The 18,654-nt window shown below is 38.3% G+C and overlaps 1 protein-coding gene across 13 annotated transcripts in view; it reads right to left on the bottom strand.

Annotated features, from left to right (window-relative positions):
* TTC3 (tetratricopeptide repeat domain 3) overlaps positions 1–18,654 on the bottom strand; it is a 119,888-nt gene that overhangs the window by 37,650 nt on the left and 63,584 nt on the right. For 12 of the 13 annotated variants that reach the window (XM_061424707.1, XM_061424750.1, XM_061424703.1 and 9 more), the window contains 11 exons: positions 17,879–18,001; positions 16,881–16,982; positions 15,257–15,349; positions 14,522–14,586; positions 13,391–13,527; positions 11,040–11,366; positions 7,945–8,196; positions 5,425–5,471; positions 4,395–4,451; positions 2,432–2,505; positions 990–1,154 (listed from right to left, as the gene is read on the bottom strand). In XM_061424707.1, coding sequence (XP_061280691.1) covers positions 990–1,154; positions 2,432–2,505; positions 4,395–4,451; positions 5,425–5,471; positions 7,945–8,196; positions 11,040–11,366; positions 13,391–13,527; positions 14,522–14,586; positions 15,257–15,349; positions 16,881–16,982; positions 17,879–18,001 — 1,442 coding nt within the window. Of the gene's footprint in view, positions 1–989; positions 1,155–2,431; positions 2,506–4,394; positions 4,452–5,424; positions 5,472–7,944; positions 8,197–11,039; positions 11,367–13,390; positions 13,528–14,521; positions 14,587–15,256; positions 15,350–16,880; positions 16,983–17,878; positions 18,002–18,654 lie in introns of those variants that run through there. The other variant, XM_061424758.1, reaches the window with a different exon arrangement.

The following is an 18,654-nucleotide window of genomic DNA, read 5'->3' as shown; positions in this document are numbered from 1 at the left end:
GTGATGGGTTTTCCAGGAGTTCGCTTACAAATTAATTTTCTATTGCAGATCTCAGCCCCTCACTTTTTTTCCCTAAAGAAAGCATCATGTACTACTTATTAATCCCAAGCTTAAAAAAAAAAAAGAAAAGCAAATGCTTTTTAGATTTTCCTGAACTCTATTACTCTATCCACCCCACTCAGACTTGACTTTAGTGTTAATTTCTTTCTTTTTTTTTTCTCCTTTGGCCACACAGCATGTGGGATCTTGGTTCCCTGACCAAGGATCACACCTGTGCCCCCTGCAGAGTCCTAACCTTACTGGACCACAAGGGAAGTCCCCTAGTGTTAGTTTCACATTCACATTTTCAAACCAAATGTAATTCAGCCCACAGTTTCTTAAAAGGAAATCTTTTCCTAGATGAATGTCAGGAGGCCAAGTTTTCAGTACAATACAATACAATACAGGGCTCTGTATCTGTACTACATCCCAGCTGGACAGCTCTCTCAGCAGTAGTCACCAGATCCTGGTATCCCTTCCCAGTGAAGGGTAACACTTCACCAAGCCACATGAAGTGTCACTGGGCTAGGGAGACACCAAACAACATATGAACATATCATATCAACATAAAGACAATGAGAGCAAATAATCATACTATTCCTTGTCCAATATATACTGTGGAATTCATGATAAAAGATTATGGCTGGAAGCTTCATTTATCATTCCTATCAGGACACACTAGGACAGTTTTGGAAATACAAAGAATCTACATTAGCAGCACAAACTGACGCAACTAATAAACATTAGGGTTCTAAAAAAAATCTTTAATAGTTAAAAATCTCCAATTAACTTTGTGTAATACATGACCAAAAGCCATAGAAATACTTTTCTTCCCCCGAGTTTGTAAGCCAAACACAGATTCTTTTAATAGAAAGGGACACAAATTTAAAACAACTTAAGATCTTTTACTGGCAGCCTCAATGTAATAGTTGGAATGTTAAGACACTTACTCGTATAGAGTTGAACATTTCTGTTTTGGGTTTATGTCCCACAGCTTCTTATTACGGACAACATACTCATTACTATGCTGTTCATACAGAGCTTCAAATTCTTCTATATCCTGCCGAAGGTGATCAGGCACTACAAAGGGGCCCGCAGAATTTAAACTGCGTCTGCTGATAAAACAAACAAACAAATGATTTTCTTGTGAATAATAAACTTCTAGGTGACCCAGAATAACATTTAAATTGGAATAAAGATAGCATATTATTCAACTTTTGGATGCAAACACACACTAGCAGAGAATTTAATGCAGAAAAGTTAACTTTCCACAACTTTAGTCAAGAGATACCTGAGTGCTGAGTAAATTATTTTATTAATAATTACTTACTCATGCTATCAAGAGTAATTTTTTTAAAAACTTCTGGTTTAGAAAAAAAAATCAATGTTGCATTAATTGTAACATGTTAAAAAGCAAAATGAAAGGTTTTATTACAATGGTGATCAATTTAAGTTAAAGTGAGATTGAGACTGGTAAAAGGTACTTAAAAAAAAATTTTTTTTTTAAGAGTATAAGAGTCTAGCACTCTGCAAAGCTGGAGTACCGTTGAGTGTGGGCTCTAAACTGGACTGCTGGTTTAAACTCTGGCTCTGCTGTGTATGAGCTTTGTGTCCTTGGGCACAGTCAACTGCACTGTATCTGAGCTTCCTTACGTGTAAAATGCATATAATAGTATTTATCTCAAAGAAAGAAGAATGGATTAGATGAGTTTATATATACATAAAAAGCTCTTAAAACAGTGCCTGCCACATAAGTGCTATCAAAATATAGGCTGCTATTATTTAAACTTAAAACAATTCCCCCAATGAAAGAGTCTGAAAGAGTCCACAAAAATATGCAAAACAACTGTTACTACAACTCATTTAAGAAATGCGGCGGGAAAAATTTGTGGGTCTTTGGTCCATAAAGGAATATGATATAAAAAACTTACTGCTACTTACTAGTTTTATTTCTTGTATCTACCTGTCTCTTAAAAACTCAGTTTCAACAACCAGATCCACTGGAAATTGCTAATACCTAAGGCTGAACCATAATATCACATACAGCCTCCAAAATATCTTCCTAGTAATTATCAACAGGACATTCTCTTCACTAAACATTTTAGAGAGTATTTTCTAGGATTTTCCAACAGTATCTTGCACACAGTAAGTTCTCAACCTTATCAAATGAATGTTATCAACCCTCTGATTTTAATACAGTTTATATCAATTCTTAACACTGACAGCCCACATTATATAAATCAACCACAATGGGTCATATCAGGTTGTTATAACAGATGCATGTCTTCAGGCAGAGAAGTCAGGGAAATAAAAAAAAAGACAAGTTTAAAGGACACAGATTAATATACCTTTTAAGTTAAAACAAAAGCAAAAATTTTCAGACTGTGCTTACATATGGTCTTCACCTGAAGTGACAGTCTCATTGTTTGGTGTGACTGAAGGTGTTCCAGATCCAACTAACATAGGCTGGTTTAAAAAACAAAAATGACAATGATTTTCCACCTTTACCACTAAAACTGATGAATGCTCATATAAATATGCACAAAAATTGCCAATATATATGACTTATCTAAATTTTCTTGTGAACAGGGACATACAGTAATTAAATTTTCAACAGCCAAAAATAGGCACAAGCTAACATTTAGATAGTTTCTAAAACTCCAAAAAATTTTACACTATCACTGTGGAAACTCTCATTTTAGATAAACTACAGACATATAGTCAAAGATAAAAACAAAAGTTGTACTGGAACTTTTAAGCTACTCTTCAGTTCAGTTCAGTCACTCAGTCGTGTCTGACTCTTTGCGACCCCATGAATTGCAGCACACCAGGCCTCCCTGTCCATCACCAACTCCCGGAGTTCACTCAGACTCACGTCCATCGAGTTGATGATGCCATCCAGCCATCTCATCCTCTGTCGTCCCCTTTTCCTCCTGCCCCCAATCCCTCCCAGCATCAGAGTCTTTTCCAATGAGTCAACTCTTTGCATGAGGTGGCCAAAGTACTGGAGTTTCAGCTTTAGCATCATTCCTTCCAAAGAAATCCCAGGGCTGATCTCCTTTAGAATGGACTGGTTGGATCTCCTGGCAGTCCAAGGGACTCTCGGGAGTCTTCTCCAACACCACAGTTCAGAAGCATCAGCTCTTCGGCACTCAGCTTTCTTCACAGTCCAACTCTCACATCCATGCATGACCACTGGAAAGACCATAGCCTTGACTAGATGGACCTTTGTTGGCAAAGTAATGTCTCTGCTTTTGAATATGCTATCTAGGTTGGTCATAACTTTCCTTCCAAGCAGTAAGCATCTTTTAATTTCATGGCTGTAGTCACCATCTGCAGTGATTTTGGAGCCCCAGAAAATCAAGTCTGACACTGTTTCCACTGTTTCCCCATCTATTTCCCATGAAGTGATGGGACCGGATGCCATGATCTTCGTTTTCTGAATGTTGAGCTTTAAGCCAACTTTTTCACTCTCCTCTTTCACTTTCATCGAGAGGCTTTTTAGTTCCTCTTCACTTTCTGCCATAAGCTACTCATATGCTGCCCCTAATTTTCAACCCCTGCCTCCCATTTAATCCTGCAAATGTGTGATAGCCATTAAGAACTCACCATAAGACTTAAAAGTAATGCCCCAGTCATCTCACAGGCTTGAAGCAGAGCTTTAGGTGAGTGGAAGGAAGGAGTCTATCCATTCTGAGACTCTGTCATGATGGTTAGTATTTAGCTTTTTTTTTTTTTAAGTTTTTATTGAATTTGTTATAATACTGGCTCCTGTTGTTCATGTTCTGGTGTTTTTTGGCCACAAGGCATGTGGGATCTTAGCTGCCCAACCAGGGACTGAATCCTCTCTCCGGGCAATGGAAAGTGAAGGCTTAACCATTGGACCACGAGGGAAGTCTCAGCATTTTTACTTTGAATATTTAGGTAATAATTCCATTAATTAATAATAATATGCATCATGTCTTGTTATACAGATATGACATGAGGGTACAGGGAAGTCAATTTGCCCAAGGTCACAGAGATAATAAAAACAGTAATTAGTAGAACCAAGGTTAAGAACCCAGGTCTGCCTGATCTCAAAGCAGCCCTGCTCACACTGAGGAACAGCCGTAAAAAGTGCTACATTACGACAATGATTTCACTAGGAAAAACCTAGAAAATGAAAAGGGTAATAGTCTCTATTAAGAATTACATACAACATGAAACTTAAACTTCCTCAAAATGTAGAAAACTAGCAAAACATCTTTAAAGCCTAGAAAGTCTTTCTCTACAAAGTTCTTCAAAATATCCCAATAACTAGTTAATTCTCGAATTTATAAACTCAATTAAGAATCAACAGAGAAAATACTCCATACCTTTGAATCTTTTGGCTTCTTTTTCTTGCCTTTGTTTTTTATCTTGGTAGAATTAAACTAAAAAGTAAAAAAAAAAAAATTACTGAACACTCATATAATAATATTATGAAGCTACCATATATCATAAAGATACCATTTTGATTTTCATAGACTGGTCCTAAGTTGAAGTACATAAAATGTTTACCAAAAATTAACATTTTAGTGTGTTAAGCCCCACTGTTTTGATTTATAATAGAAAATAAGAAAAATGCTAAATGACACCTAATGCTATATAACTAAAATTAATCGTTCCAACTTAAGATACTGGTACTCATTTTCAACAAGGTTTATGCCATTTCATGTAATTGATGAGATTCATAAAGTAATTCCAGCTATGTGCTTATCATATTTTAATGATTTTCCTTTACTAACCAAACTAGACATTTTGCACTTGGCCAGACACCAGGGGACCAACAGTGAAATTAGAAGCAGCATCTAACTTCCCATGGGGTCATGTCATCTGTGCTTCCACAGTCAGCCAGATAGGATCTGACTGAACAAAGACAAAATTTTAAGTATAGATAACTTGATCCTAAAAAAATCATTAAACAAGTATGTCTCTGTTCAAAAACTGCCACAAACTACTTAAGGAAGACAGCTCTGGAATTATTTTAACTTTTTAGGCTCAATTATAAGCCACTCAAAGTCCATTTGTTTTCCTTACAGAACAAAACACAATTTTAATCATTACAAGGTAACATTTCATTTTTATGCCATCAGATGACTCAAAAACTCCCTTCCTATGTCTATGATTAACATTCATTAGTTGTGAAAATTTATGGACACTGTCTAATTTAAGCTGCAGTGTGCTGACTGTTGTTCCAAGAGGAAGACTGGGATTACCCTTTCTAAGAAAATTGCCATGTTCCCCCGAAGTCCTCCAGATGTGGTTCTGGAGTGCCTCCTGGGATACAAAAAACATTGGGTCCTCCTCTCCTCCTCTGGCTGACACAAATTAGAATATGACATTGAAAATGACGGGATAACTTACTGGCACGTCACCACTGTCCTGTTTCCTTAATACAGTGCAGCGGCTGTCTGTTAGAAGATACAGATGGTTTTGTAAGGAAACGAAAGGTTTACACTGCAGTACGATACACGAAGTCCTTAAAGAAAACCACCCCAGATACTACTAACATCCACTACATCCTACTCCTTATGTGGCTTTGACACAGTTCAGTTTAGAAACCAAGAGCAAAATGGCTGACTCAGTGGAAAACCAACTACTAAGAATCACAAAATTTCAATCTAACTCAGTACAACTTGAGTTTTTTCTAGATACCAAACTCTATGCATGCTAGGTGCTCGGAATACAGAAATGTATAGAGAAGTCCCTGCCATCAATAAGCTCATGTTCTGCAAACTACACAAGAGAGGCAAACACCACAGCGCAGTGTGCTAAAGGCCACAGTAAATGCAGTGAAACAAAGCTGACAGAAGAATGAAGTCTTCAAGGGGAACAGCCCAAGGAAGGGTCAGGGAGGGCTGTTGGGAACAGAGGACTTCGGATGAGCAAGCAAGAGGCTGGGATGTGAGCAGGGACAGCACAAGGCAGGTTTGGGCACAGCAGGAAGTGAGGTGTACATTCTGCGGGGAGACGGGAGCACACTACTGAGCCCAGACAGACACTGTGACTTCAACCTGCAGGCAAAAGAAGTGTTTCCCCAACAGAATACTTAAAGAGGATCAGACAGATGTTCTAGAAGAGTCAGCAGAAGCAGTGTGAGAGAAAGGTTTGGAGTGGGAGGGTCAGAGGCATGGAGACCTGTTAGAGACTACTGAGATCATAGAAAGGTTATTAAGATCCTGGCCTAGGGAAATGGAGATGGACAGGGAAGGGCAGATCAAGAATACAGCTTACTTGACTTGACAACAAACTAGATAAGGGGTAAAAGGCAAGAGGAAGGGTCGAGACCAATTTCAGCATTTCCTGCTTGAAAACAATACATAAAGCATTATTATCTGGGATAAATCTCATGTGGCTTAAACCATTCCAAGAGAGAATTTGCACACGGGATCCAAGAGAGAGTTTGGGTCTCCCAATTATCACAGCTCTGGTGATGTTACTGAGCACTGTTAATTTATAAGATCAGTGGATTTTGAAAAGTTTTTAACCAATGTAATTGTTCCTTTAAATGAAAGGAGATAAAATTGAAAATGTTGGGGTAAGGGTGAGAGGCAGAGGTAGTGAACTTGAAAATCTGCTGGCTGGTCATTTGGTTGGTGGCTTGCAACCCTATGACTGAGAGCAGAGAAACTGTCACAGCTGGATGGATTGGGTATTTCAGGCACAGAACACAAGAACCAGAGAAAATGCACAATGTAAGGGAATTGTGTCCTTTAGAATTGTCCTGTGCGATCCAAACATGCATCAAGTTTTGTAAGCTCAGTCCCAGAAAAGCATTTTATTCCCAGCAGGAGCAGGCTGAGTGCAATCAATCCAGGATATCAAGAAGCATGTTACCCCCAGTCATGAAGCAGTGTCCCTGGAAAATAAAGCCACCTATATCTGAGTGTGCTCTCTAAGAACCACAACAAAAGTAAGCTTTCAGTTCCTTATACTGTATCTGAATTTCATAATGTGTAACTCTTTAGTACAAGGCCAAAACCTTTTCACGTACCCTTTAAAACAAACAGCATGAAATTTGAAAGTCTAACTCCTGGCAATACATAAAGCAGACGTCTGATGAGAAGGGAAAAGGAAGAGGGCAGGGAGAGACAGTATCCTAAGAGATATATGTAGTACCAAAGATAACAAATTTAAATTCCGAATTGAAGAACGTGTCTCATTCTGGATGTCAACTGTCAAATCCACTTCCGTGTTCACAGCCGGGCGTGGAACTCTACCCCTGCACCAAGAATTTCCTCTTCCCGAGGAGCGGAACCCCTCAGCACTTTTACTGGCCCTCTCTTCTCCCGTATTACAGTTACCTGTATATTCATTTTACTCCTTTTTCTAAACATAAGGTCCTGAGGGCAAGGACCAGCGTAAGCATTTCTGAGTTCCCTGTTATCACACCTAGCACAAGGTGTTGAAGCAGCAGTAAAAGATTTCTGATGAACTGAGTTAGGGGTGTAGCTGGGCCACAGCCTCCTTTTCTGATTCCCAGCTCTAGGCTCTTCCCACCACAGCAGATATGTTATCTGTTCTAGATTCTGCAAACACTGCCTCCTTCTGCAGGCCAATGTTTCCTTGAATGCTACAAATCAAACCATTTCCTAAGAAACTCCATCCCTTTAATATATTTATAACCTTTGTCATGACAACTGTCAAAACACCTACAATGAGAACAGTCCATGTAATGTATCCATCTGAGTGTCTTGACAACACTGAGATCCATAGAGTAAAAGGGCTTTAGTATATGAAAAAAATCACTGTTCTTAATACTAACTTCCCCAAATAAGCCAAATGTAGCATAATGATTTTCATTATTTTCTTTGTTAAGTATCTAAGTAAGCTATATCTTTTGAAGACTTTTTCCTTAGACACAAATCCAAACTGTCCACATACCCATTATATCAAAGAACTCATCCAAGGCATTATGCAGTGCTGGGAACTTGTCTCTGTGTTCTTCTAGCAGCCATATTAAACACCGCGCTTCCTTCAGTGATGTAGGCTCATAGAAATAATCAAGTTGCTTTCCTTCTATAGAGCCTAGCTTATGACCGTATTTCTCATTCCAGAGAAAAGTCATGATGCTAAAATCAAGCTCCTTAAGAGGAGCCCCATAACGAGAAAAGAAAGGTCCTGTGGCATCTAAGCCTATAATAAAAACAAAACCCAAGTCAGAAGAAGGGAGGATTATTTGCTATAAAATTATATTCAGTTTCACATCTTGGAAAGCACTTCTATTATAGTTTGCTTACATTTTCAGTGAAAACATTTAAACACTTGAGAATAAACTTATTCAAGCTATTATGGATTTCAGAAATACCATTTCACATGAATATGCTAAATACAGTAATTCTTACCTATTAGTTGAAAAAGGTGGGCCAAAGGCTTCTATTATTCTAGCTATTTTTTTTTAATAATTGCATTGATCACATTTATTTTATACTCATCTTTTAAACTTATTCAGTTGCATTTTCATTGTATATATAACTCAACAGACACATAATTTTATAGGTTATTTGCAAAAAGTGAGCTTATGTCCATACCCTTTCTTAGAGATTAAAAAAAAAAAAGCACATAAGGAATGAACATGGGATGAGGAGCTGCCTCCAATGATTACACAACAATTTAGCTATGTGGCAGCCATTATAGTACTCTAATATCTGGGAAAGCAGAGGTCAGAAAGATGAGAGAACGACCCACAAAGAAGAAACTGAATGTCTTTCCATCAGTTTCTATGGCTTGAGAGCAGTCCTAAAGAGATTCATATTCACATGAATATGCTAAATACAGTAATTCTCACCTATTAGTTGAAAAAGGTGGGCCAAAGGCTTCTATTATTCTAGCTATTTTTATTAGACTTAGGAAAAGAAGGAATTTTTCAGTATTTATTCTTATTTATTTGGCTGTGCTGAGTCTTAGTTATGGCATGAGGGATCTAGTTTCCTGATCAGGAATTGAACCTAGGAGCATGGAGTCTTCACCACTGGACCACCAGGCAAGGCCCAGAAAAGGAATTTTTTAAAGGCGTTAAATTCCTTTAAAAATACAACAGTAACTTTTCACTACTTCATAATGATTTTCATTCAAATTAGTACAAGCTAGCTAGATTTTACAATGCTTTTCTAGGTATATTCTATAATAACAAAACATCAATGATATATGGAACTTCCCAAATGCCTTTAAAACAGAAAATGGGTGAACTCTTCATCCAACACCTTCAAGAATACACCTTATCCCCTCGAACACCGTGGCCCCTTACCCTCCTCACGAGAATTTCAGGTGGTCACTATTCTCAATCTTCCTCCCGCTTCGACAACTCCAGAGAAAGGGGTGGCTGCACCCTCAGGCACTACTACTGAAAGGAGGTGAGCCCCTGCTGCGTGCTAACACAGCCACCAAAAGCAAGGACTGGCTCTGCTCTCTCCCCCTACGTCTCTAACACTGGACGGGTCACAGGCTTTCAGTCTGCAAATGAAGCAGAGACTGCCAAGTCAAAACTACCCCAGACGGCTGAGCCTTCCAGTCGCAACAGCTTTGCAGAGGTCATGTTACATATCAGTGTATTTAAACACGAGAATCAGCGACCATGTAAAATACACACATGATACAAGGTTTAAGGGAATCACAGATGAAGAAATACCACATTCAAATCTCCAAATAGAGCTCACATCAGAGCATGTGCTCAATAAGAGGAAGGCAGCAGATCACACCTAGTACTGAAATGTTAACCCTGTTCCTGCCCAATTTAAATTAATCTTTGTTAAATAAAGCAAATTAAAGTAAGAAATATAAAAAATTTTATCATTTCCTTGTCTGTTTAGTAGACACTAATGGCAGCATCACTTAGGATAGTTTTATGGGGCCAGGAACCCATGGAGACACATGTCCACAGCAGCAACATTAGTTACCAACCACACCGAGTACTGCCACCTCGCTCTGTCTCCACTGACAGACACTTAGTAGTATATTCTCTGAAACCCTAGTGTTCCATCAGCTCCCGTCTCTAAGGCAGGTCAGGCCAGCAATCTCTACAGGCCGCTGCTACGGCTCCTGCTAGCCTTTTACCCAACAGCTGCCGACTGAACCGTCTACTGGGTTAGGAAGTGGCCACCTCGGTCACCGGGACAAACAAGGCCATGGTGGATGCTCAAGGACCCCATCCTCTAGGGTCAGTCGGCAGCTTTCTCTACCGCTGCATTCCATGGTCCCTGAGTAGGTCTGGTAAAGAGCCTGCTCGAAGGTTCTTCCTCAACCAAACTAGGAAAATCAGGACAGAGCACCAGAGTTTTATGACCCTGTGATTCACACTGCTGAAGGTCAGCCCCAGGACATTTCTCTTGATCCTTAGATACAGATCTGCCATAGGCATCCTAACCAATCATCCATAGCTCCATCCCACTCTCCCCTCCAAACTCTTCACAACCCCAGAGGGCACCCCTGTGCAGCTGACTCCAAGGGGTGCTATTCACCCAGGGGAGTGCCTAGTAGTCACAAAATTAACACACTGACAATAGTTGAGCATAACACAGGACTGGACTTTCTTACTGACTGGACTTTGCTGTGTTGACATATTTCACAAAAGCACAAGGTAACCTTTCTATACAAAGAAAGTGAAGTCGCTCAGTCATGTCCGACTCTTTGCAACCCCATGGACTGTAGCCTAACAGGTTCCTCTGTCCATGGGATTTTCCAGGCAAGAATACTGGAGTAGGTTGCCATTTCCTTCTCTAGGAGATGTTCCCGACCCAGGGACTGAACCTGGATCTCCCACACTGTAGGCAGACACTTTACCAGGAAAAGTGTCACCAGGAAAGTCAACCTATCTATAAGGTAACCTAAAAATTGTGAACTTCAGGAAACAGTATTTTTTAACCATACAAATTTGTAGTTCTACATTTTAAAAAGTCATAAATTATAGTAAAAAGAAGAAGGATTCAGAAGTCTGTATTTATCCTCCTACGAAACTGCATCTCTACAATTAAGAGACATACCAAAGCTATTAAGTTTCTGGATCCAGGTGGCTAGTTTTGGGTCCACTTCTTTAAGCTCACTCAAAACATGCAGAAATACCCTTGTCTTTACTCTGTTCTTTTCTTGGATCAAATGACGAATGACATAGTCCACTGCTTCATTCAGGAAATTTCTGCTAGAAAAACACGTTGTGTAGTCTTCTGTGGTTAAAACCTTCCAAGAAAGCAATTCTTTGAGAAGCTTGGAAGTATTCAGTATCCCGGACTTAATCTTGTCAGCGTACTGCTTTATGCACTGCAGAATTCTGTCATCAAGGAACTGGCAACTTTGGACATGGTTGATAGTTTCTAAGGATGAATAACAGTGGTCAGTAAAAAGGAGAAAGAGGACCAATTTGCAAAAACATAAACTCTGAAAAATTTAACCTAACATTGTGTGTGAAAGTGAAGTTAAAGTGCTAGTCACTCAGTTGTATCTTACTCTTTGAGACCCTGTGGACTGTAGCCTTGCTAGGGTCCTCTATCCATGATATTCTCTGGCAAGAATACCAGATTAGGTAGCCGTTCCCTTCCCCAGGGGATACTCCCAACCCAAGGATCAAACCCACATCTCCTGCGTTGCTGGCAAATTCTTTACTGTCTGGGCCACTAGGGAATTACATAGCAATATAATCTGTGACTCAGATGTATTCTTTATGTTGTTTTAAATAACCTAAGAACTTTTAAATTAGATATATAAAGTATTTAACTTTAAAAGTGCCTTTAAAAGACATGAAACTTCACAGTAAATCAAACATATCAAGTATCTTATTTCCTTCACTGGTACCACTCATGTAGTATCTAAAAACTTAGTTCCTCTAAAATAAGGTTACTTTCCTCAACAATCTTAACTGAGCCTTATTGACTACTCAGATTTTACATTCAATAAATATGTTTCAGGCATGAATGTAAAGCTTTTTTTTTTCCCCTGGAGTTGAAGGGATCATTGCTTCAAGTATAAAAACAATATTTGGTTGAATTTGGATAAATGTGTGTTATCTATCTTACTGTTGAATCCTCAATCATAGACCTGTGGAGTTACTGATCGCAGTATCTCAAAAGTGCATCTTCCTGCCCAGGCATTTCCCCCCCAAAGTGGTCATTTAACCTCTTGACGCTAATACAGTAAATAAACATACAAATACAAAAAATATATAAAGTAAATGATGTTCCCTAAAATTTTTTTTCAGTAGAAAAGACAGTTCTGATTGATTTCTGAAACATTAATGGAATAACCAGTCAATCCTAAAGGAAATCAAATCTGAATATTCATTAGAAGGATTGATGCTGAAAACTCTAATACTCTGGCCACCTGATGCAAAGAGCCGACTCTTTGGAAGAGACCCTGATGCTGGGAATGATTGAGGGCAGGAGGAGAAGCAGGTGACAGAGGATGAGACGGTTGGATGGCATCACTGACTCAATGGACGTGAGTCTGAGCAAACTCTGGGAGACAGTAAAGGACAGGGAAGCCTGGTATGCTGCAGTCCATGGGGGTGCAAAGAGTTACACATGACTTAGTGACTAAACCACAACAAGATGAAAAACAAAAACATCAAGAGGAAATATTAATGCTGGCAACAGTCATCAGAGTAGAAAATGAGAATAATTTAACTCAAAACTGAAAGGAGTCCTGGGGATATAGTGCACAGTACAATGACTATAGTTAATAATACTGTTTCATGTATTTGCATGTAGACCTTGAAAGTTCTCATCATGAAAAAAAAATTCTGTATGTATGGTGGTGGATGTTAACTGGATTTATTGTGGTAATCATTTTGCAATATATAGAAATATCAAATCATTATGTTGTACACCTGAAACCATACATTAAAAAAACACAAAACTTGAAAGTAAATGTGTCCACAGGGACAGTAAATCACTGAGACTGCTCCCATGTTGATCAGGGAATGCTGATAAGATGAGCATAAAACACGAAGTAATCTCTCTGGCATCTCATATGAACTGCTTCTCTATGTGAAGCAGCATACTTCAGATAATCAGTGGCTAATTTACAGTTCAAACATATGTGTGGAATTTGAAATACTATTTTCACGTTCACTTTGGAGATAAGGGAACTGAGACAATTTGCCTTAAGTGGCAGCAAAGTGTTTTCAATCCCTGTATATTACTTATAAATTCAACGTTCCTTACACCACTCCCCTCCCCATCTCAGGGTAATCAAAAGATGGTGATAGTATTAAAATACCAAGGGAAATCTAAATTTCAATTCAATTTAACTATTAACATAAAGCCCAACAAGATGAATATTTGTATACACACTTTTAAGCAAGAATATATGATTCTCATCACGCATCAGACTCCCAGCATACCTCTCTGCTCTTCAGTTTTTGGTGGGTTACTTTCCCTTAAGTCCTCTTCCAGTCTTTCTTGTGCTAATTTTTTTGCTTCCTTTTTTTGGAGCTTTCGCTTCAATTTTTTGTCTTCTTTCAGCCTCAACTTCTCTAGGCTGATAAATAATTATAATTAATGACAATTCACCTTTGTTATGAACTCAATCAACTACTTTCCTTTGCCTATTGTAGAAGCTATTTTCCAAACAATAAACTAGAAGTTTTCTTTTTTAGTTAGAACTTGGGACTACATCCTCTGTTCAATATCAAAAACTTTTGACACATGGTCAATTCAATCAAAACAAGTGTACTTGTTTCATAAAAACAAGAACATCAATGACTAAGTGATTTCTAATTAAGGATGCATATATAGATCATACACATATTATCCCCATGTATAGAAGATACCATTAGAGTAAAGAGGAATAGTAAAAAATTACTATGCAAGTTAATACATGTAAATACTCATTTGCACAGTAAAATATCATTTTCATAACCCAATAATGATCCATAAGACTCAAATTTGGTCAATATGGCTACAAGAAATTCTCTTCAACAAATAATTCATCTTTTCTTTTGCTTTTTCTTGGTCACCAATGATAAAAAAAATAACTTCTTAAAACAGAAAACAAAAAGCAGGGCAAAAAAGAAAAGAAAAAAGGATTGAATTATTTGAACAAGAAGATAACAGAAAAGTGATTAATTTTGACAGTTCATTGAGTATTTCAGGGTGAGAGAGAGTCACTGGTTCAAATGTTTGCTGAAGAGAACAAAAGGAAAGACGTTTTTGGAATTAAAGTATAAACAGCTGAGAGCTAAGTATGTAATTTTTATCCAAATGCCAAATCTACTGAACATGTCATTTCATAGTTCAAATGTCATAATTTTACTTATAAATTCAATCACTAAATAATGCTTCTTATTCAAGTTTTTAGCATTTAACTATTCAAGGTTGTCTTGAAAGTTATAAATACCTATAAAATTCACTTCAAAACTACTTATTTGGATATGTGTGCTGAGCCAATTTTTAAAACAGCATTATTTAGAAATGTGTGTTTAATAGAATCATATTCTAATGGACATTATTAATCTGATTATTAAAAATCTTACCTAGAACATTTCTGTTTCAGAATAGGTCTTGGAGGAACCTTTTCTTTAATGACCTTGTGTTCAAACTTTAAATAAAACAGAGACATCTAAAATTTGTCTCATGCTCCCACGACATTAAGCATAAAATCACAAGTTTAATACGCATTTCAAAAGCATACTCAACATCCAAATTGATAGAGAACAGTAATGATACTCTGACCCAAACAAAAGCCCAGAACACTTTAGCAACACAATTTACTGAAAAGAAGAACAAGAGAGTACACACAGTTAAAGAAGGTTGAAAAAAATTAAGAGTAAGCAGATCAAATGAACGACAGATGTCATTACAACAACCCACTCCTATAGCTCCCACATAGTGCAGCTCAAGACCCTCCCTCCCTCCCTAAGATCCCCCACCTTGTCAATACCAAAAAGTTTACTGGAAATTTAAAAAACAAGGTTATCAAAAGGAGTAAAATCAGTAAAACTGAAATGCAAAAAACCTCCTTTGCCTTTTAGGAGACAAAAGAACACTAGAATCCTTAATTGCAAAGAATCATTCTTTAAAAAAAAAAAAAGAGAAGCAGCATTCTTACATCCTATTATTTCCTATAATTTCTTATATTAAGTAACTATTTCGTTCCTGGAAAATGCAAGATCCAAATAGTTTAAGTTCTATAAATTTACGTCTCATATTTTATAAGGTATAAGCATTTTGGTTATCTATTTAATGAGATTTCCCCAGTGTCTACTTACTTCACATTTAACTTGACCACCACTGCTGAAGATGATAATCTTTGAAATGATTCCTTCACAATCAGGAGTAAGACAGATTCCTTGCAGAAAATCCTATTTGATTTAAAAATGGGAGGGGGGAGAGGGGTTACATCTTGGCATAAATGTACACATGTATGCCATTTTAACCAAGGAACAGTCAAAACATGATCTAAAACCTTCTTCAGGAGGCACTGCAAAGTCCCTTCTCACTGTCATCTGATTTCCAGAGCATCCAGCTGCAGGGCTGTCCGCCTGACTTGCTTGGTCATGTAAGGTGAGCTGCCCTGACGTGTGCTACCATCCACACCAAAGCTTTAAGAAACACTGAGTGGACTGGCCACTGCTCTTTCCTCTAGATCACAAGAACATGTCCCAGTCACTCTTCAACCTCAATTAAGTTAGAAACAAAGTCCAAAAAAAAAAAAAAAACCAAAAAAAGAAACAAAGTCCACAGCCCCACAGACCAGAGCTGCCATTGCCCAATCCTGGACAACAACTGCAAAACTGTAAGACAAGTAATGTAAGCAAGAAACAAGCCTTTCTTACTTTAAGTCATGAGACATTCGAGTTACTTCAAGGTACCCTAGTGAAAGCTAATATACCGAGGGTACTTCAACTCAGGGGAATGGTTAGGACCACTAAGGGCATGGGTATAGCTGGTAGTGGTAGTGGCAATTTTGTCTAACTCTTTGTGACCCCATGGACTGTAGCCCACCAGGCTCCTCTGTCCATGGGATTCTCCAGGCAAGAATACTGGAGTAGGTTGCCATGCCCTTCTCCAGAGGATCTGCCCGACCCAGGGATTGAACCCGGGTCTCCTGCATTGCAGGTGGATTCTTTGCCGTCTGAGCTACAGCGCCACCGCCCTGAGGGTATAGCTAGAGAAGCTCAACTGAAGTGAGACAAAGACAGCACGAGCGACTCAACGGCAACAGTTATTTGGTCACATCATCACACCTCTAGATAACAACATGAAAATGTGTAAAATATGAGAATTTATTTTTACTAGACTTGAATATTACTTCTGCTAACATTCACCTAGCACAACCACCTTATTCTTTTCTCAAGAGGCTAAAAGTAGTGTAGAATAAGGTTATTTTTTTTAAGTCCATAGTTTATATGAATAAGAAACAAAGTCTATGAACGAAGATTATTAAACTATGACTGCTCTCAAAGTATATCTGGCTAATGGTAATTAACATAGTTATCTCACTAATTAAGAGAAACTCCAACCAAATATGGCAGCACAAAATTTAAGTTGATTTCTTAATACAAATTATCTCAAACTTTTTTAGAAAATAAAAAATTTGAGGCCCTAATTCTACATCATAACATGAAATAATTTATTTTTGATCATACATTCCCAACATAAAAGGGGGCGGTTCAACAATTTATTAAAAGCCTCTATGGTTATTGCCTTTACACTTGTATAAATGAAAAACAAAAACTTTGTACTTTATCATTAAAACTTTTAATACCTTCTAATTATGTCTCACACAGAGAAATTCATATTCACTTAAGACTTTTCTTCAAGATTCTCGGGGAAGAAAAATCAATATACAATAAGCATACTAAAAAATCCAGAAAATCTTGTTAGTCTTACCTTGTCAATTTTATCATTGAAGGTTGTTGTTTTTAACTTCTTCCAGCAGTTCATGTGAAATTCTATTTTACAATACTGGCAACAGCTGATCCGTATAAAACCCTGGAGTTTTAAAACAATTTTTAATTCACATCTTAAAAATGTCTACATACACACTTTCACATCCACAACACATAATAAGATAGAGACGTGTTTGCATTCACCTGGCAGACATAACTAGATGTCACATTTCCTCCCAGGGAGTACAGTAGTTCCATACCCCAGACTGCCTAGCGCTGAAAACACTGAGCTTGACTGACATTCATTTCCACAATTTACAGTTGTGTATTCCTTTGAAAGTGAAAGTGTTAGTCGCTCAGCTGTGCCCGACTCTTTGTGACCCCATGGACTGCAGCCCACCAGGCTCCTCTGTGCATGGGGGTGTTCCAGGAGAGGATACTGGAGTGGTTTACAAAATATCAAATACTTTATAAACTTTATTTCATCTGAACTACTAACCAGGGCAGCAGGCAGCTTCTATTTTCTTGAATAAACTAAGGTGCAGTGTTCTATTCACTCAATTAACTGCCAGACTCAGTCTCAGATTTAGGTTAGGGGTTATTCAGTGATCAGACTGGTTCCTAGATTTCAATTCTTCAGATTCCTGGATTCAAGTTAAATAAGAAACTAGAACTGCAGCACATCAGGGTAATTACCTCACAGTGCTTCCTGTGCTCCTAAGGAGCAGGCAGTTACACGAAGTGGTGGCTAGAAGGCGGAAATGGACTTAGCTAGCCTGCCTTCTCAGGTCACCACCGCTGCCCTCGGTGTTTATGTCAACGACTCTGGGTCCCCAAGTGAGGTGCTGCAGACTGAAGTCAGGGGAGGAGGCAGACAAGAGGATGTGAAGCTACCAGCAAGTCAGAGAACTTGGGGGGCTCCAACTAAAGAATTTGTTCTGAAACCATTTTCAGGCACAATTCAGCAAGTTCATGTCCCGGTATACCCTCATTCTGTACCTTAAAGTCTGGATCAGTTATATATATCTGGATTTTGGAATATCCATGGCACTTCTGATAGCAACAAGTGGCATCCGGCACTGGAGGGAACCTGCATTCTTCAACAAATTTCTCTAACAGCATCTACAACAAAAGTAAACAAAAATGATATGACAACACTAATTCATCAATCAAATTCTTTCAATAATCTCTTGCCATTAAAATATTTTCAGCACACAAAGGACCAAATGCCTTTTAGCCAAGAAACTACATACAACTTATAAAGTTTTTCCTCCTGGAGAGAGGCTGATACAGAGACATGCTGAGAAAAGAATGGAAGAAAAGGACTGAACAAAAAATTTTCAGAATTTCAGACTGAATCAAAACCTTATCCTTTGTTGTAATCCTCAAACCTCATTCTACAATACATACCTCTTAAAAACCTCCTTTAAGCATTCAGAGGCGCCTAATGAGGTAGAATTAGCCTTAGGACTCCACTCTCTGCCCAGGGTCACTTCACCTGGGACATCCTCCCACCCCTACTGACATTCCTCCTCCTCCCTGAACCCCGGAACTTGTGCTTGCCCATCCCCTGAAGAGTTACACCACTGCCACCGAAGTCCCCGACACTCATGCCAGGCTTCCCAGGATGGTTCACTGTTATCAATATCAATAGTTCCAATGCCTCCATCCCAGTCCAGAATAAAGAGAGGAAAATCCAACAGTCCCTCTGTTTTATTTCTTATAACAGTTTTGTTCATATATAATTCATGTACCATACAATTCATGCACTTAAA

This window comes from Bos javanicus, chromosome 1 (assembly GCF_032452875.1).
Source record: "Bos javanicus breed banteng chromosome 1, ARS-OSU_banteng_1.0, whole genome shotgun sequence".
NCBI classification, from domain to species: domain Eukaryota; kingdom Metazoa; phylum Chordata; class Mammalia; order Artiodactyla; family Bovidae; genus Bos; species Bos javanicus.
The sequence above is the reverse complement of the archived record's forward strand: the minus strand, read 5'-3'. Positions and strand labels throughout refer to the sequence as shown.